Source organism: Prosopis cineraria, unplaced genomic scaffold (assembly GCF_029017545.1).
Source record: "Prosopis cineraria cultivar Desert tree isolate PC_DT_omini unplaced genomic scaffold, ASM2901754v1 PC14, whole genome shotgun sequence".
Lineage (NCBI taxonomy): Eukaryota > Viridiplantae > Streptophyta > Magnoliopsida > Fabales > Fabaceae > Prosopis > Prosopis cineraria.
Window position 1 is genome coordinate 30,288,448 of NW_026555345.1, and position 24,010 is coordinate 30,312,457.

A 24,010-nucleotide genomic window follows, 5' to 3' on the forward strand; every position below is an offset into this window, starting at 1 on the left:
GTGGAAGGCACGTACGGTAAGTCTAAAAAACAATAGATATTTGTACCCCAATTCGGAATTTTCCTGATACGGTTTTATAGTTGATTTGTTTCTGTAAGTTATCTTCGACTTGTTATAGCTGATGAGCTTTTTTCTCTGACCGTGGCTTCTTCATGAATTGCTGCAATACGTCAAATCCTAACACTCCAGTTTGCTGGCGGAGCTCTGTAGCAGATGACGACTGGCTGGTGGTGCTGCTTCACAAATCTTTCCCCCTGCTGACGCTTTCCAAAGATGTCTCAGGCTTGTCCTTGTTGCACGTGTTGTTTGTTGAATTTTGGTGTCTTTGTTGGAGCCTCGTTTCTTTCGTAGTCTTGTCTTCTGTCCGGGTCTTTGTTCAAGTTGTCCGTTTGCTTTTCATGTGTCTCTGTTTTTTCTTTTTCTTTTTTAAATAAAGTTAAAGGGTATCGGTTCCTAAACTATATCAAACAAATAATATTTTAAATTTTAAATTCTTAAAATGTATACATTTTTTTTCAGTTTTTAATTTTTAAATGCCTAAAATCTTACCATCAAGTTAAAAATAATCATTATTTTTATTGTTATGAACCTAGTCGCACATTGATAAGTCACTCATCTTACCTCTTAAAAATAACAATCATTTTCTCTAATTTAATACAAAATTTCAGGGGTTCAAAATTTAAAAGTTAAAGAAAGTTGTTTTACATTTTAAAAATTTAAGGTCTAAGGTATTACTTACGTAATAATTTAAAATTTATGATATCTATTAACCTTTTTTAAATTAACCAAGGGCCTTTTGGTTGTTGTGGTTTTACTTTTTAAAAAATAAATTGTTTTTTTTTCAAAACAAAAAAAAAGTAACGAGGATTATTTTTAAATTTTTAAAAAGCACGATTAACTATGGTTTGAAAAGTAGTTAGGAATTAACCTTTTAAAGGAAATCTAAATCTAAATCAAAGGTCTCAAATGAAATTTCATTTCAAAAGAACTTTAATTTGTCTGACTTCAAAACCCAACGGGTCCAAAATTTTAGCATAATATCTCTTCCAGAATGTAGAATAGAACATTTTAATTTAAGTTTCAAACCATTGAATTCATTATAATTATCAGACATGCAATGAATTGATAACAAAGAAGGGGAAAAATTAAAATGACACTAGAGATGTTCTAGCAACTTTCTTACATTTATATATACATACATACATACATACATACATATATATATCAAAGCATACTCCCTATGTTCAAAAATATAAGTTTTTTAGAGATTAAATATTAAAAAATATAAGATATTTTTAGTGTTTCATGATATAATTATTATATTTTTTTTTTTCAAAAGTGCTTCTAATGAATAAATTACTTTACATATATTTTAAAATGAAATACCTATTAAATAAAATTAAATATAAAAAGATATTGTTAGTTTGAAGACAAACAACTATTTTATTAAGAGTCAGATTTGAAAGTATTACTATTTCTGCTCATCTACACTCAAGTGAATTGTAACAATTTTGTTAAAAAAAATATTTTGTATGTTAAAATATCATGTGGGCCTTATAGTAAAAAATAAATAAATGTGGGGTTCATGATAAAAATAATAATAATAGCAAATATAAGATTAATAGTTAAAATTATAGGTATGAGATATATTATTTGTTGTTTGTATTTTGTATGGATATAAGATAATAAATTGTACAATAAAATATAAAGTTAAATAAAAAATTATAATATAATATGTTTTATTGTTTAAATTTTAATTTACATGAGAATAACGCATATAGAAATAATAAATTATTTTTTTGTATTTTTAATATACATTAGTAACATATTTTTATATATAATTGTTCATGATTTAAAGTAAATTTATGTGAAGTTTGGCTTTTTAAGGAAGAAAGAAAAAATTTTATATTTTGCTATAAAAAATAAAAAAAAAATATTAAAAAAAGAAAAGTTCACTGAAATTTATAGATATTATTTTATATCATTTAAATACAATTTTTTAATATACAGGGGATGTTGTTCATGTTTTCAACATGTATGCAGGAAAAATTTAAAATATAACCAGTTATTTAAATTTTAATATATATACAATAATACAAATTTTAAAATTTAACTTATAAAATATAATTTTATTTCAAAATTAAAAAATTTAAAGTAAAAAAATTATCATTTAAATTTTAATTTATGTGAAAATAACACATCATATGATGTATAACGAATTGTTTATTACGTTTTTCATATACATAGGAGTAATAAATTATAAAATAGTATACCTAGAAACAAAATAAGTTATTGTCGATATTCTTAATATGCATGAGGTAGCAAATTTATTATTAATAAACTCCATGCATTTAAAAATATAAGGCATTTTTAAAGGGTTTGATATTAAAAGTTTAATATATTTTTAGTCTTTTAAAGTGTAATTATCATTTTTTTAAAGTAACCCTATTAAATAAATCACTTTATATTTATTTTATGATAAAATACCTCATTAAATAAGAATAAATATGAAAATATAAAATTAATTTGAAGACAAATAACTACTTTATTAAAGATAAAATTTGATTAAAAATGTATTACATTTTAAACGGATGAAGTATACAAGTATACCATAACTTAAAAACTTATTAAAAATATTGCAATCATATACTTCAAGTTTAATCCTGTGAGATTGATAAATTTATTTTTCATTGCACACCTCCTAACTCTAAATATCTCTTAGTTATTATTTTTTATCATTATAGGCATCTATATGATTAATAAATAATACTATAATATTGGTTATTCTACTTGCTTAATTTAAAATCATTATTCATATTTATTTTTACTTTTGGCTATAATCATGATTTATAGGTATTATTATGACATAAATTATAGTGCATGATTCATTAGGGTACATGGTTTATATTTCTCATGATGCATGGCCCAACAAATTCTTAAGAAAATAAGCTAATTTTATTTTGCATGATATGCTAAATTTTTAAAAAATATTTATAATTTTTAGTATGCATGAGGGAAACACATTGTAAAATAAAAATTGTCACTTGGAAATTTAGATGGAGCAAATAGTAACAAATTTAATAATATTTGTTGAAAAATAAATTTTCTTCTTCAATTAATTATGGGGTAAAATGTAAAGAAACTTTATTCTTTAACACAATTTCAGAGTTTCACCCTCATATCAATTGAAAGAAAAGCACAAATATAGGTGTTGCCTTCTTAAATCTATTATATGGGAGCATTATGTTTTAAAATAAAAATAAATTATTACTTATATCTTTAATATATTTATGTAAAGCAATTTTTAAAATAGAATTTTTTTTAATTAAAATTCACATAAAGCAACATATTACAAGTACACAAAAATAAGTTTTTTAAAAATTTTAATTTTTTTTATTTTATGCTTACCTTTCAAATGATAAAAGATCCTTATAAATACTCAAAAATATCTCAAGTAGGTTCTACCGTACTTATGCACGAGTGAAAATTCATTCCCGTGTATGTCAAGATCTAGTTTCTAAGAATACTAGATTTTTTTTTTTATTTCTCAATGAGACTAATCTCTTAAAAAATTTAAGCATCATTTAAGGAATTATTTTCTTTAAATAATACTCTCCATGAATACTTTCAAGAATCAAACTTTGAAATGATTCTTAAGCCAGAAATAGATTTTTTTATTTACAATGCAATTAGCATGAAATATGAAGTATTATCACACATCAAAATTTCGGTTTATTTACATGCACGAAATAATACATCCTTGGCAGAAACATATTCGTACAGTGAAAAAAACAGGCCAGAGTAGGCAATTTATTTTAACAAGGAAGTTTAAACCTTTCTCGCTTCACCCAAGAATTTTAGGAAGATAAAAATTTAGATATTTAAATTCATATATCTAATATTTTTAAATGAAGGCAAAACAATTGAATTTTTGTTCTCATACTTTGTCCTATATTCTGATGTCAATGGAAAAAACTGGAAAGTGTACTAAATTTTGCCGTTTTTATAAATTGTTGGAATGAGAAGGAAATTCTTTTTTAAAAAAATTGAAACATATGGTTTTTCTCTTTCAGGCAATCCACAGGTATCCTTTTAATAAAAACAATTGAAACTGTTGAGTATTAAACGTGACTATTTTTTATAATAAGAATTCAAGCTTAAGTTTGTTATATGTTGTTAAGGATAATACCAAAATGGGCCAGAAAACAGAGAACCAGAAGGCAGTTGCCAATGCCACAAGATGTCCCAGAACCCGAAGAATGAAAGGCCTAAAGAAGGCCGCTTTGATAAGAGAAAGCCCAAATGGTTGCAATTGACTCTTTAATGGGCTGAATTCTCAGCCCACACTTTTTTTGGGTACCGAAGAGGGCTGGAATAAAGCAATTGAAAAAGACTTATTCACAGACGCAACATATTCTGAGCAACATCTCATTCATGTTCTGAAGGAAGCACAGTGAGATAAAATGAGAACAGTGATGGGCAGGATAGCGGGAACATTTGCACGTGTCTATGTCTGGACAGTTTTTAGTCCTTGTAAAGTTCTGCTCAAATGTTGGTTTCATGTAGTTTTCTAATGAAGTGTTCACCCATAATCTAAACAGAAACGAAAGCCAGCTTCATGTTTTTGCGCATGTTAATGTCCACATGTCACGCAAGAAAAAGTTATTTGATTACCAATGAAATCAGATTTAGTGATAGGGACTAAGTTATTAAAATGTGATGAACTTATGTTTATTTTTCAAATTTTCATCGAGAAATATATTTATATTTAGTTCTTGACAATATTTTAAATAGAATTTACTGTCAATAAAAACATACCATGCGTGATAAAAAAATTACATGTTATTTATAAGTAATTAATAATGTGATTCATTTTAAACTCCATGTCAAAGCACCGTGGTGATGGAAATTACTTCACACATGCATGAGAAAAAAAATGCAGGACTGTTGTTATTATTATAGCATAATTTGATTAATTTGGATATCATTTGTGTTTTCATTGTGTCAGCTCTAATATAATAAATGATGTCAGAACATTTGAAACCTCAACCTTTATTACTTTTCAAAGCTTGTGATTTTTCATTTCTTTGCAACTTCTTTTTCCCGTTTAATTAAAATTTGTTTCACCTTTGAGTTGCGTTTTTAGGCTTCTTTAATTACTTTTGAAAATGAAATAGAGCGTTGAAGGTCGACACACTCACAGTTCATGACATGAGAAAATTAATGGCTTTGCTGGTAAATTTCGTGACGTGCCATTTTTTGAGTCAACATAATTCATGTCCTTAGCCCGTTCTGGGTGTTATTTTGAAATTCCTTTGATTAAATTTTACAAAATATACTAAGTATTTAGATATTTAGGATATACTCCCTCCATTAAAAAATGTAAGGCATTTTTAAAAAGTTAAATGTTGAAAAATATAAGACATTTTTAATCTTTTAAAATGTAATTATTATTATTTTTTAAAGTGCCTCTATTAATAATGATTTTATATTTATTGTAGGGTATTTAATAGGGATGAATATGAAAAAAAATGGTTAATTAATTTAAAAATAGATAACTATTTTATTGAAGGATGAAATTTGATTAAAAATGTCTTATATTTTTTAACGGAGGGAGTAAGTTAGAACGTGGACTTTTATTCCTATTAGCAAGAACATGCATTGGATTAAGATTATTGGAAGCGTTCCAATTTTAATTTATTCGGCATATTATGGGTTTCATGCAAATTAAACGACCCGCCGGTAAATTGCCTTCTTTGCTCAAAAGGGGAAAATCATCAGAAATTGCCTTCAACTAAATTTGAACAAGCAACACATGTCTCTCTAGTATCACGTGTGACTTCTAAACTCAAAATCCTCACTTTATAGTATACATAATTAAATTTGCCCACCTTAAAAACACCCTGCACCTAAAACATATTTGTTTGAAAAGAATAAGAAGAAATTAACAGCGTAAGTTTCAGATATTTATAAAGATTGTGACTCATAGTTCTCGCAAGCATTCTATTTTATTGTGGGGTCTTTCAATTTAAATCTTAACTTTAACCTGAATTATGGATGATTGTGATTTTTCAGTAGGAAAAGAGCCCATGGATTCATAGAAAACTGGGATTAGTCTTGGCAGTTGTAATTGTTAAACCATACTCCATACTAATTAGTTATTAATCAATTCCAGCATTACATCAACATCAACACGGGTGCTTATCTTAATTCTGAAGCCGTCCATTGCTCTTAAAATAACATTATCTTTTGCCGACACGGCCCCACCAAGCTTTATGTACAGTGATACGTGTACGTATATGGAGGCGACACGTTGTCCATATAGCAGCTCCACCGAGTAAATCAAACCGTAACCAACGAAGTAACTGTCTACTTTTGTCCTCTGACTTCTGGCCCCAATAAAAACAACCTCCTCTTTTGATTCTGGCCCCCTCTCCTTAACACTTGTATGCTCCTCAATTGGCCTTCATTTAATAATAATTTGAATCTTGATTTTTCTTGACCGACAGGTGATTAGATTCCCACCAAGACTTTTCTTTCGTTTTCCTTTCTAATTAAGATAATCTACTCCCTCTGTTCCAAATTTCAATGCTGCTTTGGTCTTTTAAAATTCTTGCATGATTAAATATATAAAAATATAATATAGTACTTTATTAAATTTATCCCTCGTTTAATTGCATTAGAATAACAAGCATGCGCATTTAACTTTATTAAATAAAATAGTTAAATTGTTAGATTAGATGAGCGTAGAGCAAGACAAATATTATTAATTTCTCTCTATTTCTAGCTATATGAGAAAAGTAATTAATTTCACAGTTAATGATAATTAATATCCTTAAACATATAAAAAATGTCGGACGGTTCACTTTCCCCCTTCACTAAAATTAATGACTGCAATTAAATTTATCTAGAAATTACGACTTAGTGCATTAAAGATGGACAGTATTAGAAAAGAAATAAGTATTATACCTTTACCTTATATTCAAAATTAAATAAAGTTTAAAACTTTGCCCACCATAATTAGGACTGGAAAAATATAGTCTTGAGATTCTAAAAGACTTGTAATGTAAAAAGCAACAAAAGACTTACCTCGAAAATACCGGTAGGAATATATCGATCAGACTTTTCCATCAAAGCCATGATTATTATTTTTATATAAACATATTTCATAACATATTATATACGATAGAGTAGCTTACTTGTCATGATTCTAGATTGTTCTTCCCCATGATCTTTTGCAGCTACCTTGTTACCTTGCCTAGTTTGATTTTTTTTTTTTTAATGTGAATATAGAAAAAAGGCCTAATATTGTTGGACTTGGGGACCATCGTATGCATGGTTTAGCTAAAAGAATTTAAAGAAAAGTAAAATGAACAATAATTCTAATATCTTATGATGATATATTAGTATGATATGATTTGTAGCGTTATGCATGATAAAACATTTTTCATCCAACAGGCCAGCCAAGGGTTTAATTATTTTTTAATACACCCTTTATCTCAAATTATAAAATACTTTTAAATAAAATCTTACATATCAATAACTCTCGTTAATTACATTTAACAATCTTATTTTTTTAAAATAAAAATATAATATTTTAAAAATACTCATCATTTAATATATTAAAAAGAAAACTGATGAAAATTAATTATAAAGAGAAAAATAATAATATTAAAATTGTTATATTTAATGAAATCTTAATTTACTCAAAATGTTTTATATTTTGGGATAAAAAAACTTATTTAAAAAATGCCTTATAATTTGAGACGGAGTGAGTAATTAATATCAAGAGATCTAAATTAGTTAATTAACAAAAACTTTAAATTAAAAAATTTGAAATGTTCTGCTTAACATTTGCTCACATACTATTATTATAATAAGATCCGATTAGATGTATATAGTGTATGGGTGGGTGCCAGATATGAGGTTGCCTCATTTAATTTAGCAAAAACCAGTGAGCTCTTTTGGATTTTGGTTGAGGCAAATCAAGTAAAGCCACTCAAACATAAACATACATCCATACATGTATATGTATGCCGGGTTCAACTTGATTTATGATTTCGCTCATTCACTTGGTCGGAATTCGTTTAGATATTTATGGTACGACTAAACAAGTTGACCCACTATACTAGTGTGAAGTGTTTTGAATAAATAGATCCCACTTCACCAAACATTTGATGGGGAAAAAGTCAACTCCTCCGTGTAGTGTGAAAATATGAATATATTTAAATTTAAATAATAAGTAATGAGTAATGCACACATAACTTTTAAAAACTAGGCACATAAATTGATATTCATTGGATGAAAGACACCACTCTGGTGCCACTTGATGGGTGATGATTCCCTTTATAAAGCATCATCTTTGCCCCATTCAGTCTGCATGATTAAAGGCTAACTAGACAACGAATAAGGAATAGGTAGTTATCTATCTATGCACGTAATTATTTCATTATTTTTTTTTAACGAAAGTATCTTTTGTCAATAGCAGAGTCGGAGACTAATTTACTTTCAGGAACAATAAATTAAATGACAAACCCCTCGCGGTTAGAAAAATATGCCGCTTATTTTCATGTTTATAAATGTTTGTTGTGTGATTTTAAATATATTACACACATTTAAGCTTGTGAATATAAAAATTGTTATTCAAAACAGTGTGTATTATTTGACGCAGAAGCATTAATCATCATATAATATTAACAATATTTGATGGATATGACGTGCCTTGCTAGCGTGTCACTGTGTCTTGTTCCCATATATGTGCCTCGTGGGTTCATGTTCAAGCTTCGGGAGATATTTGTGCAACACACAAGTTAGTAGTTTGTTCTTGTTCGTTCTGGCTTCTGGCAAACACAAACTAGCAGTTCAAGACTTTCAGGTTGGATGAAAAAGGAGACGCACGGGTATGATTGAGAAGTCCATCAATTAGACGGCATAAATAAACGTCAATAATACTTAGTGGTTTAGTGAAACTGGAGGGAAGCTGGCAAAGTCCAAATAAAACCACCCAGAAATATCTAGCACAAGCTGACAACGCAACAGGGAAGCACACCTTCCCTATTACTCTTATTTTATTTTTTTATTGCCTCCGTGTCCCCTCAACTCACCCTAGCTAGCTCCTCCGCACCGCCCATTTATTATTTAATTTTTCCTTTAAAGAAGTCAAATCTATTAAATTATTGGATTAACATTTTGACTTATTCAATGAATTGTTTTATTTACAATTCATTTCATCATGATTTAATTATGATTTTCACCATCAATTTTGAATTAATGTCTCAATTAATTTAATCATTAATCTGATTTTCAATACATTTATTTTAACACCCCGATTCTTTCGGCAATTTCGCTGCCCTAGTGTCTTTGTCCGTTTTTACCCACCTCAAGCAAGCATCTTCTCCTTGCATGCCTTTTCTCTTTTAAATTTGCAATGCCGAACCCGTAATTTAAAATTAATTAAGCCATGTTAATACTTTTCTTTGCATCTCTCTTGAGTTCCGTCTTTTATGATGCATTTTATTTGAATTTAATTGTTATAAACTATAAATAAATAATGATAACATAAATTCAAATTTAAATATTATTTAAAAAAATAGCAAAGCATTTTTAGTAAATGTTAGATGCCATAAAAATAAAAATAAATGCATGGGCTTTTTTATACAGTACATTAGTTTGAATTTATATATTTCTACTTCTCCATGATAAGAGAATGAATATTTCAGTTTCAAATTTAATTTTTATTTTTAATTTTTTTTTGGCCTGAAGAATTTTTATTTTTTAAATTGGCTTTTAGCATTTGAAGCAATATTTATATTTTTCTCTTTGGATGCCTGACGGACAGTGAATCAAATTCATGCATGTGAATGGAATGGAGCAAAGATTAGAGCATACACTATACATGGTCGGTACTGTAGACAAAGATGACGTGACACCCAGCCTCTGAGGCGACAGGAAAATATCATTGCCACGTCAGCTCACAATCCGAGCTTCTTAGAGCTCCTAAAGATCTTCTATATCTCTCTGCCCCTCCTCCTTTCTCTCAGTAAAACCTCCACCACCTCCTTAATTTTCCCAATTCATGCACCAAATATTTTTATTATAGAACTTACCACTCCCATTTTTCCAGGTTTTAGCATATCGCCCTCCAAATCAGAGTGATTAGTTTCTTAATCAATCGGTTCTTTATTCACGGAGTGCAAGGTACGGGTTCTTTTTTGGGAGTTATTCTGCTGCATTTTTTTGAACAAAATTTTTTGCTGTTCTCTTGTTTATTTTTGATGATGATTCCGTTTTCTTAGATTAGTGGATCTAATTTTCCCTTTGTTTATGTTCTTAGATATTTCAGTGATTGTTTTCTTTAAATTTCTTTCTTTCTGGCTGCTGAACTGTTTGGTTCTGAAGAAAACTGAGTAACTCTCCGGGAGGATTCAGTATCATTTTCCTTTCAGTTTTGTTCAGTTGTATTATTTCCCTAAGATTTGCTTGTTGTTTGGTCGAAATCTACTTTTTGCAGTAAATTGCTGCGTTTTTCTGGGAGATGCATTTGGTTGCCTCCTCACAAAAATAATTTCTTGTGTTTGGTTCCCACGAGAATGAAAAAAAAAGGAAGAAAGAAATATACAGCGATTCGCTTTGCTCGATTGATCCATTTTTCTTAGTAGACGGAAATACTAACATCTGTGGGCATTTCTAACAGGGAATGTTGAATTACGATATTTTAATCCTTGATTGGTAGCCGGTCGGCCGGATTCTGGGCTATTGGTTCTGGTATTAGAAGTATATTTCCTATTCCATGGCTGGTCCAAGTGAAAGGTGGATTGACCGTCTTCAGTTCTCCTCGTTGTTCTGGCCTCCCCCACGAGACAGTCAACAAAAAAAGGTACCTATTACTTCCAGTTTTCATTACAAATGTTTATCGGTCACTTCTGGATTTGAGCGAGAAATATTTCTAGCAGAATAGCAGATTATAAATAAAATTTCAACATTCAATATGAAGCATCTATTTCAAAGAATGGAAGAAGATTTTCAGGACTTTTATTTGGGTGGAGAACCTTCCACGTATTCTTCTTCTTTTCTTTTCTTTTCTTTCTTTTCTTTTTTGGTTTTTGGTTACGTTATTTCTAAGAGAAGGAGAAGTGATAAATTTTCTTTAAAATTTGGTACCCTATGTTTCCCATAGTTTGATATTCAAAATTCTTGAACTACAAGAACGAACTATGAAACACATACAACACAGTGAATAGTGTAACTCACTTCCAGCTCCATGTAAAGCACAATCCCACAATCTAGTTATCCTCATCAAGATTCTCTTATTTCATTGATGCTATATGCACTGAAGGCTGGAGTTCATCAAAACAACCATAGGAAACATGTATGAAGGGATGTCATTAGGTGGAAATCTTTAGAAGCTAATCAGCACATCAATATCATCAATATATGCGATAAAATTTATTGGGAGCTGCAATATTTACAAGTCATGAATAGTGCAGTTGATCTCAGATTCCATGCTAAGCCTGAGGCCCACAGTCTACTTGGGGGCGTGTTATTGTTAAGCATTTTCCTTTATTGTACTTAGCAGTATGAAGGTTTTGATTAATTTGGGAGGTCTTGCATCATCATTAGATCACACTAATGGCTATTTATCCAGACAAAATCTTTGTAGTACAGTAGGAGAATTAAATATGCAACTTTGTATCTGAACTCGCACCCACTTGAGCCAGCCTTGAGTTACTAACCTGAGAAATTTGGAGGTAATGCCTAATTGTAGAGGATACTGCTACAGAAAAGTTTAGAATCTGAAAAATTGAATTATGCAAATTAAAGGTGGATTTGTTCAGACATATAATTAGGAAGTCTTTCTAAACTGACACAGGCTAAACTGTGAAATAACTTGGAACTGGAAAATGATTTTGCTATCTTTTCTCCCTGTTGTTTCTCATCTATTTTTCCGATATATTCATAAGTTCTATTTCAGTAATTTTTCACGCCAAAGATTATTGGATAGCTATTTGCTCCATGCTTTAGATGTCAGATAACAGCATAATCATTTTGTGAATAAGTGTTCCCGAGTCTATATTCATGGTTTCTCTTATATTCTTCCATTTCGAAAGCTCATAATTATCATTCCATATCCTCGTTTCTTATGATATAATTTAATGTTTTCCTAGGATCAAATTGCTGCCTATGTTGAGTTCTTTGGTCAGTTCACGTCAGAACAATTCCCTGATGATATTGCTGAGGTCTGGCGAATGCAACTTCATTTATAGACAATATTTAAAGTTTCAAGAGAAATATTCACAAATTAATCTTATTTTCAAATCAATCAAAATTTTGGTTTTTTTTTCCCATACAAGAGTTGTATCAAATGTTCACTTGCTCAATAATCTGTATGACTTTGGCAGTTAATCCGGAACCGGTATCCATCGAGGGAGACACTCCTCTTTGATGATGTTCTGGGTACTTATGCTTTAACTCATGTTAGTTTATGCTGTGTCTGATTCAACGAAAATATTTTGACGATGAACCTACTTTTGTTCCATGCATAACAACTACTTATGTATTGACATGTTCATTCAGCAACTTTCGTCCTTCATCATCCTGAGCATGGTCATGCGGTTGTGCTTCCAATGATTTCATCTGTTATTGATGGGACTCTAGTCTATGATAAGACTAGTCCTCCATTTGCTTCTTTCATTTCCTTATTCTGCCCACAAAGTGAGGTAAAATCCCTTGGCTGATGTTCTAATTTTATTCACAAGATTTAATTTAACAGGACATATGGCTTGTTCATTATAAGCAGTATGATTCATGGTTTGAAGTTTATTATTTAGAATGTTCATTCTGTCTTTCAGTTTCTTATTGCTTAATCAAGGCATCTTCACTCTGCTTCCCTATCAATAATTTTATTTGTTTTTTTTTTATTTGGCAGAATGAATATTCAGAGCAATGGGCTCTGGCATGTGGTGAAATTTTGAGAATTTTAACTCATTATAATCGTCCCATATTCAAAACGGAAAGACAGTGCAGTGAAACAGAAAGAAGCACTAGTGGCAGCCATGCAACAACAAGCAATTCTGTTGATGGGAAACGTGACCGTAGCTGTTTGACACAACTGGAGAGGAAACCTATAAGGCCCTTGTCTCCTTGGATAACTGATATATTGTTGGCTGCACCTCTGGGCATTAGAAGTGATTATTTCCGGTGGTGGGTATTTTTTTTTTTACAACATAGAGATGAATATTTTGGTTCTTCTTTTGGTTTGGGAAGATGGTATATTTCCTCTATTGGTATATTTCCTCTATTTTTGGTTTTTCCTTCCTAAACTGATTGACTTCTAAATCATAATGTAATTTTCTCAAAACCCTTTTCATTGCTATATTAAAGGATATAAAATAATCTGGGATTATGATCACCCATCCTTCATCTAAAAATTAGGAGTTTACAAGAATATAAAGTTCTGTAGTTTATCATCTGTTCTTTTTTTTAATGTAATTGTCAGCATTTTTCACAGCAGCATATAAATAAGAAAAAGGAGGTTGTTGTCAATTAGCAAGTGTTCCAGTTCATTAAATTATTCCTTTTACCATGAATTTCATCATTTAGGTCCACAAAATTATTGAATATATTCGATTTGTCTGAAGAACGAAGATCAAATTGTTGACATTCCAAATCTTAGTTTTCCTCAGTCTTTTCTCCCCTTGAACTGAGAACAAGTGATGGACATATATCTTAACTATGATGAATACCTTTTGTCAACTGTTTTTTCTATTTTTTTTTGCATATAATAGTTATTCACTGTTGTGGGCTTAGGCACTGAGCACCGAGTAAGTTTCCTTTCCCTTAAATTGATGGATATTGTCATGCATCAACAGGTGCAGTGGAGTCATGGGTAAATATGCCGCTGGAGAACTTAAGCCTCCTATAACTGGTAATTTTAATCTTGATTCATTAATATAGAATGCTTTCCTCATAATGGCTCAATACAATGTTGTGTGTTATGTAACCTTTTTTCTTCTATCCTATTAACCTATCCTCACAGGGAAGGGGGTTCCACACACACGCATCATACACACATTGCACATACAGCACACACATCACCTACAACACCTACCACACACGCACACAATTTTTTCCCTATTTTGAACCACTTGGGGAATGATCCTAATTAAAGGGGGGGGGGGAGATCATGCCATTTGAGCTATAGCTCATTGGCTGGCTTTTTTTTTATTATTATTTGAATAGCAGTTAACTTGGTTTAATTTTCTCTTTCTTGTTATATTAAACTCCATTCCAACTACTCTGATATTACATTTGCCAAAATACTCTTTTCCATATTACCCTTAACCTTTAAATGGTCCCTGTCCTCGAGAATCAAACTTCTAAATGATAAAATGATGTAGGTTTTTTATCCTTTTCTTTTTCTTTTTGGAAAGTCTTTTTCTAACCTCCCAAGGTAACCAAACAAAAGATATAGGATAGGGTCCTTTTACTTTGAGTTTGCCTCTTGTCAATGCCATTTTCATTCAAATTTCCCAGTTTATTGGGCTTGTCCATTCTTCCTCAACTATTTGGATTCTTCAACGAGCCAAATTCCATACTCCACGCAAGTCCTCACTTCAACACCATTGTTCCTTACCCAGCTGACTAGAGCGTGAGATGGATGATAATACCACGTGACTATGCCTGATGCATCTGCTCCCTGTGTTTGCTCACCCTTTATGAGCTTCAAGCATGTGCTTGATCTGATACCATGTGTAATTTCAATGTTGAGAATAATGTCAATCTTGTTATTCATTGCAGCAGAAGAGCATAGATCTACAGGGAAGTTGATAACATAGGATCTCCCAATTGATCCCATACATTCAGTGAATTCAAAAAACCAAAATAACTCTTACTAATATCTCATAAAAACTGAAATGCAGTGGGAATGATTACAATGGAATAATCTGGTAAATTGAAAGCTAATTAAGAGAGAATAAAATATGAGGAAATTGAAATCATGTGATCATAACACATGTCTCCAAGAATTTGACATCATATTTGTGCTTGTGTATATGATCTTAATACATTATTGAAGATTTTCTTTGATAATGATTTGTTCTAAGATTGTTGGAACTTTTTTTCCCCCTTGTAGCTTCTTCTTGTGGTTCTGGAAAGCATCCTCAGCTCGTGCCTTCAACTCCTAGGTGGGCTGTTGCCAATGGTGCTGGTGTTATATTAAGTGTTTGTGATGATGAAGTTGCTCGCTATGAAACTGCCACTTTAACAGCCGCTGCCGTCCCTGCACTTTTGCTTCCTCCTCCCACGACAGCTTTGGATGAGCATTTAGTTGCAGGATTACCAGCTCTTGAACCATATGCACGATTGTTTCATAGGTTATTCTCAACTCATCTATTGTATTGTTCATTATGTTTTTTATTGAGTTCATCTCCCTGAGTAAATGTTTATATCTAATTCATTTAGATATTATGCCATTGCTACTCCAAGTGCCACACAAAGACTTCTTCTTGGACTTCTAGAAGCCCCACCATCATGGGCTCCAGATGCACTCGATGCTGCTGTGCAGCTTGTGGAACTCCTTCGAGCTGCTGAAGATTATGCATCTGGCATAAGGGTAAGCTGTGTATTTTGGTGCATAGATACAGCTAAGCTGGTAATCTTTATTCATAATAATTTTAAATGCACACACTTGCATGCACACAATTTTCATTTTAAGGTATTCATCAATACCTTTATGAGAGAATGGGAGACGACTGTCGCTCCATACATGCTATTAATACCCAGAAGAAATCTCAAATATGCATTATAGGGTTAAAGTAGTTCTTAACTCATTTGTTTATTTTGATGATTTAATATTTGGTTCTGCAGCCAGATATAAGTGAATTGGTTTTCTGAATCTGCTCCTTAGATGTCTTCAGATTTTGCCATGTCAACTAGGGGATGGAAATTAGTTTTTAACTGAATCTCAGTCCTGTTGACCCTGCTTGTTTGCATGTGTTGCCACTTTTTTGGATTGGGAGGTTGGAAATTTTATTTCCTAGCCCTAGAATAACTTGCTGCAAATGTCTGCCTGTTAAGTGTTGTCTCATAATTCTCCCTTTGTTGCCTTTTTTGTATTGTTTCCACTTCCACGTAGTCAACATTTCATTTCTGCCATTACTAGGGTTAATTTCCCCCCTTTATTTTTTGGGATTGGATTTACCAAATTACTTGTTGCCAACACCCAAATTTGCTATTTGTATCAGCTTCTTAACTGAATGATAATAATGAATAACCAGTTCCTTCATCTGGTTTTCTTCAATTCTGTTTTCCCAAAAAAAAAAAAAAAGATGTTTCTATACCTGAAGCCATTTTTGGGCCTTGGTTAAACAGCTTATTCTTTCAGGGCAGGCAATACATTGATGTGGTATGTTGGTGGAGGTGATCAAACACAATAGATTTGAGTTCTTGCCACCCTCATTCTACTATATAAAATTTTGGTCTGTAATTTTGTAAGCCTTATCTACATGTCAGATGTCAGTCTGTTTTTCCTCAATTCTTTCTCAATGATTTTTATTTTTCATAAAGATGTGTTATATTATGAAAACAATTTTTAGGGGTTCTCATTTTGTGATCTATTTAATCCTCTGTTTTTTTTTTCTTGTTGAAAAACAAAGAAAAGAAAATCCTCTGTTTTATTGATGATTGATTATGCCCACTGTTGTAATCTAATTTAGTCCTCTAATATGGCATTATAATTCCCTTAATATTTAAAATGGATTTCAGCACATTATGCAAGCCCATGATTTATTATTTTTGAGTCCTGTAGTGTTTGGCATTAATTCTGTCTTTGATGGAAGGATTGCAGCGGCAGGCGGAAAAAATTAAATAGTGGTGGTTTAATCCCAGTAGTCTTCTCAGTCATTGCTAGTGGGAAATCCAAACCTTGTTTAGTGCATTGAGGTTATAACAAGGGGATGCTTACTGTTTCTTTGATTCTTTCCTTTTCTAAAGTTGATGTCTGAATGGTATTCCAAAAAGGGCTATTGTTGGTCTCATTGTTGTTGCTGAGCCTTATTAGTTATTGCCAAGGTACAATGTGTTTTGTAATAACTAAACATTACATGCCTGGACAGTCCTAATAGATCTAAGGAAATATTGACTTGATTGTGTAGAGAAGTGATACATTTATTATAATTTGTAGCATATGCAAAATTATTTTAATTAATGATCTACTCATCATAAAAAATCCCTTACACTCTGTTGTGCATTGCGTTGCAGTTACTTACTAAGGATGCCATTCTATGGTGCTTTTTGGAAATTTGCAGGTGGTTTTGTGAAAGGTTAATATATATTTAACTGATGTTTTATTCTGTTTATTTTATTTATATGTCAATACAGCTTCCTAGAAATTGGATGCATTTGCATTTCTTGCGTGCTATAGGGACTGCGATGTCCATGAGAGCTGGCATAGCTGCTGATACTGCAGCTGCTTTGCTTTTCCGGATACTTTCACAGCCAGCATTACTGTTTCCTCCACTTAGGCAGGTTGATGGGGTTGAAGTTCAGCATGAACCTTTGGGAGGGTATATTTCATCCTATAGAAAGCAGGTACTGTTCCATCATTGTTAGTTTTTCTTCACTGGTGCGGATATGTTCCTTAGCTTAATGTATATAATGCTCGTTCAGATAGAAGTTCCTGCAGCTGAAGCCACCATTGAGGCTACTGCCCAAGGCATTGCATCAATGCTATGTGCCCATGGTCCTGAGGTTGAATGGAGAATCTGTACCATTTGGGAAGCTGCTTATGGCTTGATTCCCTTAAGTTCCTCAGCTGTTGATCTGCCGGAAATTGTAGTTGCAACCCCATTGCAACCTCCCTTACTTTCATGGAATTTGTACATACCCCTAGTTAAGGTTCTGGAATATCTCCCTCGTGGAAGTCCATCTGAAGCGTGTCTCATGAAAATATTTGTTGCTACTGTGGAAGCCATTCTTCAGAGAACATTTCCTTCTGAGTCTATTAGAAGGCAGAACAGAACTAGATACCACTCTAGCTTGGGGTCTTCCTCCAAAAACCTAGCTGTGGCTGAACTTCGTACTATGGTTCATTCGCTTTTCTTAGAATCATGCGCATCTGTAGAGCTTGCTTCACGCCTCCTTTTTGTTGTCTTGACTGTCTGCCTTAGTCACGAAGCTCAATTCAATGGAAGCAAGAAACCAAGAGGTGAAGATAGTTATTTGGCTGAAGAAATGATCGAAGAATTGGAGGCAATGTCTGAAAGGCAGAAAGAGGAAAAAAATAAGAAATTGAAAAAACAGGGGCCTGTAGCAGCATTTGATTCTTATGTTCTGGCTGCAGTTTGTGCACTTGCTTGTGAGCTTCAGTTATTTCCTTTGGTTTCACGAGGTAGTGATCATCCAATCTCCAACAACGTAAGAGATACAATTAACCCTGTTAAAATAAATGGATCTTCACATGAGTTACAGAATGGTATAGATTCAGCAATACGCCATACTCACAGAATTTTAGCAATTTTGGAGGCACTGTTTTCACTGAAGCCATCTTCTGTTGGCACCTCATGGAGTTACAGCTCAAATGAGATAGTTGCAGCTGCTATGGTTGCTGCCCATGTTTCTGAGCTATTTAGACAGTCAAAAGCTTGCATGCATGCTCTATCAGTTTTGAGGCGTTGCAAGTGGGACAATGAAATTCACTCCAGAGCGTCATCTTTGTATAACCTTATAGATATTCACAGCAAAACTGTTGCATCTATCGTTAACAAGGCAGAGCCATTGGAAGCAAATTTAATCCTCACACCTAGTTGGAAAGATTCCCTTGCTTGTTTTCAATCTGGAAAAAATGGCTACTGTAGTACTGAGCAGACATCTGTCTCACCTTCTGAGGTTTCAGCTATTTCTAAACCTGATTGTGAATCTGAGAGATCTTCGCATTCAAATGAAGCATCTGGTTATGCCTTGGGTAACAGCATCGCAAGTTTTCCATTGGATGCTTCTGATTTAGCCAACTTCCTCACAATGGACAGGCACATAGGGTTTAATTGCAATGCCCAAATTTTGCTAAGATCCATGCTGACAGAGAAACAAGAACTGTGTTTCTCTGTAGTTTCACTACTATGGCACAAGTTGATTGCATCTCCTGAAACTCAGCCATGTGCGGAAAGCACTTCGGCCCAACAAGGATGGAGACAGGTATTCTAAGTATAACAACTAATTTTATAAAAGAATGAGTATTTTGTTTAAGTATTCCAAATTGAGTGACATACAATTAATTGAGTGACATACAATTAATGGGCTATGTGAATGAAACAGATACATTTAATTGCGGCACATGAATGTAATTTACAGTTAAAAAAATGTATATGCGTGCATGTGGGTGTCTATGCTTCTATATATCTGGTTTACGCCCATATGTTTTCCCCAAAGAGGTTCATTAGCTGACCATTGCATGTGGATCTAATGCAGGTTGTTGATGCATTATGTAACGTTGTTTCAGCATCACCATCCAAAGCCGCAACAGCAGTTGTTCTCCAGGTCCACATTTTCGTCTTTTTATGAACTAATTACTTAAAATTACTTCGGCCACTGGCTTTGACAAGTTTTTTATTTAAGCTAAACTTGTCATTATTTCTTGAATACTTCAAAAGTTTCATTTTTACCATCTCTGAGCACATGACATTAGCTTAACTTGTCTGCAAAGCTTAAATATTTTCTGGTGAAGATCTCATCAAAAAAATATTGAAAGTTTTTATTTTTTAGAATATTGTTTTTTTTTGTTTCATTTATTTAGTCAGTTTCCTTGGTTTATTTCTTGTCAGGCGGACAGGGAGTTGCAGCCTTGGATTGCAAAAGATGATGACCTCGGTCAGAAGATGTGGAGAATCAACCAGAGGATTGTAAAATTGATAGTGGAACTTATGAGGAATCATGACAGGATAGAATCATTGGTGATTGTGGCGAGTGCATCAGATTTACTTCTACGAGCCACAGATGGCATGCTTGTTGATGGGGAAGCCTGCACTTTACCACAACTGGAGGTAGCATTTTACACTTGTTTTTAGAGTTGAATGAGTTCTGCAATATTTACATAGCATAATCAATCGGAAGGGAGGAGGGGAGAGTGGGAGGAGGGAAGCCAATTCTGGAAGGTTAAATATTTTAATTTTGTATTTATTAAAATAAAAAATTATAAATTTTTTTATTAAATCTAATAAGCAATCTATATAGTTTAGATTTAATATAGGTGGTTTAAATTTAATGTTAATTTTTTTATAATTTTAACATTAAATATGTATTGTCCAAAGTATATCTAGATAGTCAATTTATAAAAATTAAAAAAAAATTATTAAATCTAATCATTAGTCGGATAGTCTAGATTTAATATAGATTATTCAAATTTAATATTAATTTTTCATAATTTTAATGTTAAATTTTATATCTGGATAATTAATTTATAAAATTTATAAAAAATTAAATTTAGATCATCTATATTAAATTTGGACTGCTCAAATTAGTAATGAAACATATTTGTTAAATTTTTTTATAATTTTTTAATAAATATTAAAAAATAAATATATTTAATCTAGAGTGTCTAGATCTAATCTAGATGATCCAGATTTAATAGGAGGTGGGAGGAGGATAGGAGGAGGGAAGAGTGGGAGGAGAGAACCCAAGTCCTAATCAATCCAGGTCTCTGATTGCTGCATCAGAATAAACCATGTTGAAGTATTTACTGATAGTATATTATCATCATTAATTCCAAATTTTAACTTGAAAATATTTACATTAACTGAGCATCATATTTTCTAATACTCATAAACAGTCATGTGTTTTTACTTAATACTCATAAACAGTCATGTGTTTTTACTTTTGCAGAAACACGTCCTTTTTTTCTCTCACGTGGCATCTATGCATGAAATTATGGATTTTAAATCTTTCTTTTTTGGATTTCTTCCTAGAAGTAGAAGGATAAATCTTTTTTGTTTCATGTTACATACTATTGATTGGGATGCATTATACATGGAAATAAATTCTTATGATTAAGTGTTTGAAGTGTACTCAACTATGATCTCTTAGTTCAAAGTGTTGAATTTGTACTTTTTGATGGAATTTGAGTCTCCAGTTTTATATAAATTGAGCTACAAATTGTTGTCCTATAATGGGTTTGATATTTCGTATGTTTTCAATTTGATCCAGTCTTCATTGATATTCATATATAAACTTTTAATCTAAATGGCCAGCTATTGGAAGCAACAGCTAGAGCAGTTCAGCCAGTGCTGGAGTTGGGAGAATCGGGATTTGCCGTGGCTGATGGCCTTTCAAACCTGTTAAAGGTAAACAAACTTATTTTTCATTTTTTCAACTCCTATGCTGAATGAATTTCATAAAAGCTAAACATTACCAATCTGATTTTCAACTTATTATTCTCATTATTTGAATTTTTTTTTTTCACAATTAAGCCTTGGATGTTGAATAATCCACGTCCCATTATCATTGCTGCCATTTAGTGCTTGCAATTGCATATGCTGAAATGCATTCAAATCCAAATCAGAAGCTACACCAGTCCATCCAGCATTCAAATCGTATGTGAAACTTTTTCGTTTTTGGTTATATAAATAAGGTGGGTCTAGACTAGAAAGCTTGCATTTTCCATTGATTGGGTGATTGCGAGTGTTAACACTTGTGTAAGTCACTCATTTCTTCCTGGGCTTCACAATCTTCACCTGATACTGTCTTCTTGAATAAATCTTGTCTTTATGTGATATACCTGTAAATAAAGTGTCCCGAGAGACCACATTTTATTGAATTGTTTCCTCAACCACCTTTAGGAACTTCCTAGAGCACCCCACTCAATATAAAAACAGAATTAGTTACCATTTGATAAGCTGTTTCTGTTATCTTTTTATCTTTAGTGCAACAAGCTTTATCCCACTTTGTGAGATTGACTATATGTATTGCACGACACTATTTTGCTTTATCATCAACCAAACTCTTCGAAATATTGTTAACCAACTCTTTTTATCTTGAGTACCGGGTTGAAAATTGGATGGGCTTCATGGACTTGATCACAAAAGGAAGAGCATGGTAAGCATGCCCTTCAAAAGGGAGCTGTGTAAAAGGTCCATGCTTGAATCTATTTCTTCAAGCTTCAACGTAGTGTCTAAACAATCCTCCTCTTACCCTGTTTCTGGTTTTGTTTTCGTGCAAATTACATGTTCGAATGTTTGATGTGGCTTCTGATTTGATTTTCGATGTTTTGCCATTTTTGCATCCATTTTGCAAAGTCAGCCTATGTAGAAAGTGCATGGTTAGAGATTTAACATTGAGGATCTGATTAAAAAGAAGTTTAAACTGTGAGGATTCTATCGAAATTTTTTATTATAAAAATCTATCCAAAAATGGAAGGAAATGTATAGTATATATAATCAAAATAAATGAATCCTGTAGAATTTTTGTTGCAGCAGGCGCTTTTTTCTCGTCTTTTGTGGAATGAGTTGATATAAAAATTTCTCTGGAATTTCTGATTCAAGTAGAACCGAGGACTACATGTACTGAGTATTTATTTGAGTAGTTTGGTTTATCTTTGTAAACGGGGTTTATTTGAAAAACTCTCTGGAGTTGTAACTGATTGGCTTGTGCAACCACGTGCAGTGTCGCATACCTGCTACTGTTCGTTGCCTCTCTCATCCAAGTGCACATGTCCGTGCTCTAAGCACATCAGTTCTCCGTGACATTCTGCACACTGGTTCAATCAGACCGAGTCATAAACCACCGCATATGAATGGCATCCACAAGCACCCTTATGAGTACTTCAATACGGAGGTCACTGATTGGCTAGCTGATATAGAAAAATGCTTGACATGGGAAGCTCGCGGTCGACTATCACATGGAATGTCTATTAATTTTCTTGATATTGCTGCAAAAGAACTAGGCTGTACTATTTCCATATGAATTGAAAACCATGCAGACTTGGCTTATGTGAACTTTCCTTTTCCAAAGACTCGTAGGAACATGTGTTGTTTTTAGTTTGAAACAAATGGGTTTGCTAATAAATAAATTTTCATTCTGCTAATAATGTTTCCAATTTTCTTCTGGCTAAGCATGACATACAAAGAAATTGAATGGATGGGGTTAGGTTTGATGGATAGTTGAGATATCAACCTTCCCAAGCTGATGGAGCTTGGACAGAGAGAAGAACAAAAAATATGAACTGAATATTTCTTTCTTTATTGAATTGCTTGAGAAAAAAGACTTTGATATATATATATATATATATATATATAAGCAAAATAGAATAAACTGAAAATAAAATAATAATAATAATTAGGTATAACTAATTAACAGAAATCACGTGCTTAGTTAATTGACTATAGCATTAGTAACTAAATTAGACTTGGACTTTACTTTGGGCTTCACTTTGGGCTTAGACTCAGATATTGGTTGGGCCACATGATTATCTGCTCTATCATCTCCCCTCAAACGAGTGGGTGGTATGGCCAAGTCGAGTTTGTTACGCAAAGAAATAAATCGAGTGGAGCCCAGTGGTTTAGTTAAACAGTCAGCAAGCTGGTCTTTAGAGGGAACATAACGTATGGAAACATGACCATTGAGAATATGATCTCGTAGAAAATGAGCATCAATCTCGATATGCTTTGTGTGGGCATGAAACACTGGGTTAGAAGCTAAGGAAGTGGCATTGGTGTTATCACACCAGATAACTGATGGCAGACGACAAGGAAAGTTAATCTCAGATAATAAAGAATGAAGCCAAAGTATCTCAGCAAATGTGTTGGCAAGAGAACGATACTTAGATTCAGTACTCAAGCGAGCCACAACATGTTGCTTTTTGGAAGATCAAGAAACAAGAGAATCACTGAAATATACCAGATAACCACCAGTGGAGCGACGATCATCAACACTAAAAGCCCAATCAGCATTTGAAAAAGCAGTTAAAGTTAAAGGGGAAGCCTTCTTCAAATGAACTCCAAGACTAGAGGTACCTTTAAGATACTGA

General features: G+C 32.4%; 1 protein-coding gene across 3 annotated transcripts; it reads left to right on the forward strand.

Annotated features, from left to right (window-relative positions):
- Positions 1–10,029: 10,029 nt before the first annotated feature.
- On the forward strand, positions 10,030–23,071 carry LOC129293989 (protein GIGANTEA). 3 transcript variants are annotated; one of them, XM_054932158.1, is made up of 15 exons: positions 10,030–10,197; positions 10,694–10,876; positions 12,165–12,236; positions 12,399–12,453; positions 12,574–12,716; positions 12,926–13,200; positions 13,869–13,924; positions 15,131–15,371; positions 15,460–15,610; positions 17,377–17,586; positions 17,665–19,188; positions 19,462–19,530; positions 19,815–20,033; positions 21,237–21,329; positions 22,648–23,071. In XM_054932158.1, the coding sequence occupies exons 2-15, from the start codon at positions 10,790–10,792 to the stop codon at positions 22,945–22,947; spliced, it is 3,495 nt and encodes a 1,164-aa protein (XP_054788133.1). In that variant the 5' UTR covers positions 10,030–10,197; positions 10,694–10,789; the 3' UTR covers positions 22,948–23,071. The 3 variants fall into 3 exon arrangements, with proteins under 3 accessions (XP_054788133.1, XP_054788135.1, XP_054788134.1); XM_054932160.1 differs by lacking the exon at positions 10,030–10,197 and having other exon boundaries at positions 10,742–10,875; positions 12,163–12,236; XM_054932159.1 differs by lacking the exons at positions 10,030–10,197; positions 10,694–10,876; positions 12,165–12,236 and having other exon boundaries at positions 12,399–12,473.
- The last annotated feature ends 939 nt before the right edge of the window (positions 23,072–24,010 follow it).

What these genes read in the sequence shown, in the direction of transcription:
- LOC129293989 (XM_054932158.1), top strand. Translation starts at nt 10,790, where the DNA reads ATGGCTGGTCCAAGTGAAAGGTGGATTGACCGTCTTCAGTTCTCCTCG. An exon ending in GAGACAGTCAACAAAAAAAG is followed by an intron (nt 10,877 to 12,164) that starts GTACCTATTACT and finishes ATGTTTTCCTAG; the next exon opens with GATCAAATTGCTGCCTATGT. An exon ending in GCCTTTCAAACCTGTTAAAG is followed by an intron (nt 21,330 to 22,647) that starts GTAAACAAACTT and finishes AACCACGTGCAG; the next exon opens with TGTCGCATACCTGCTACTGT.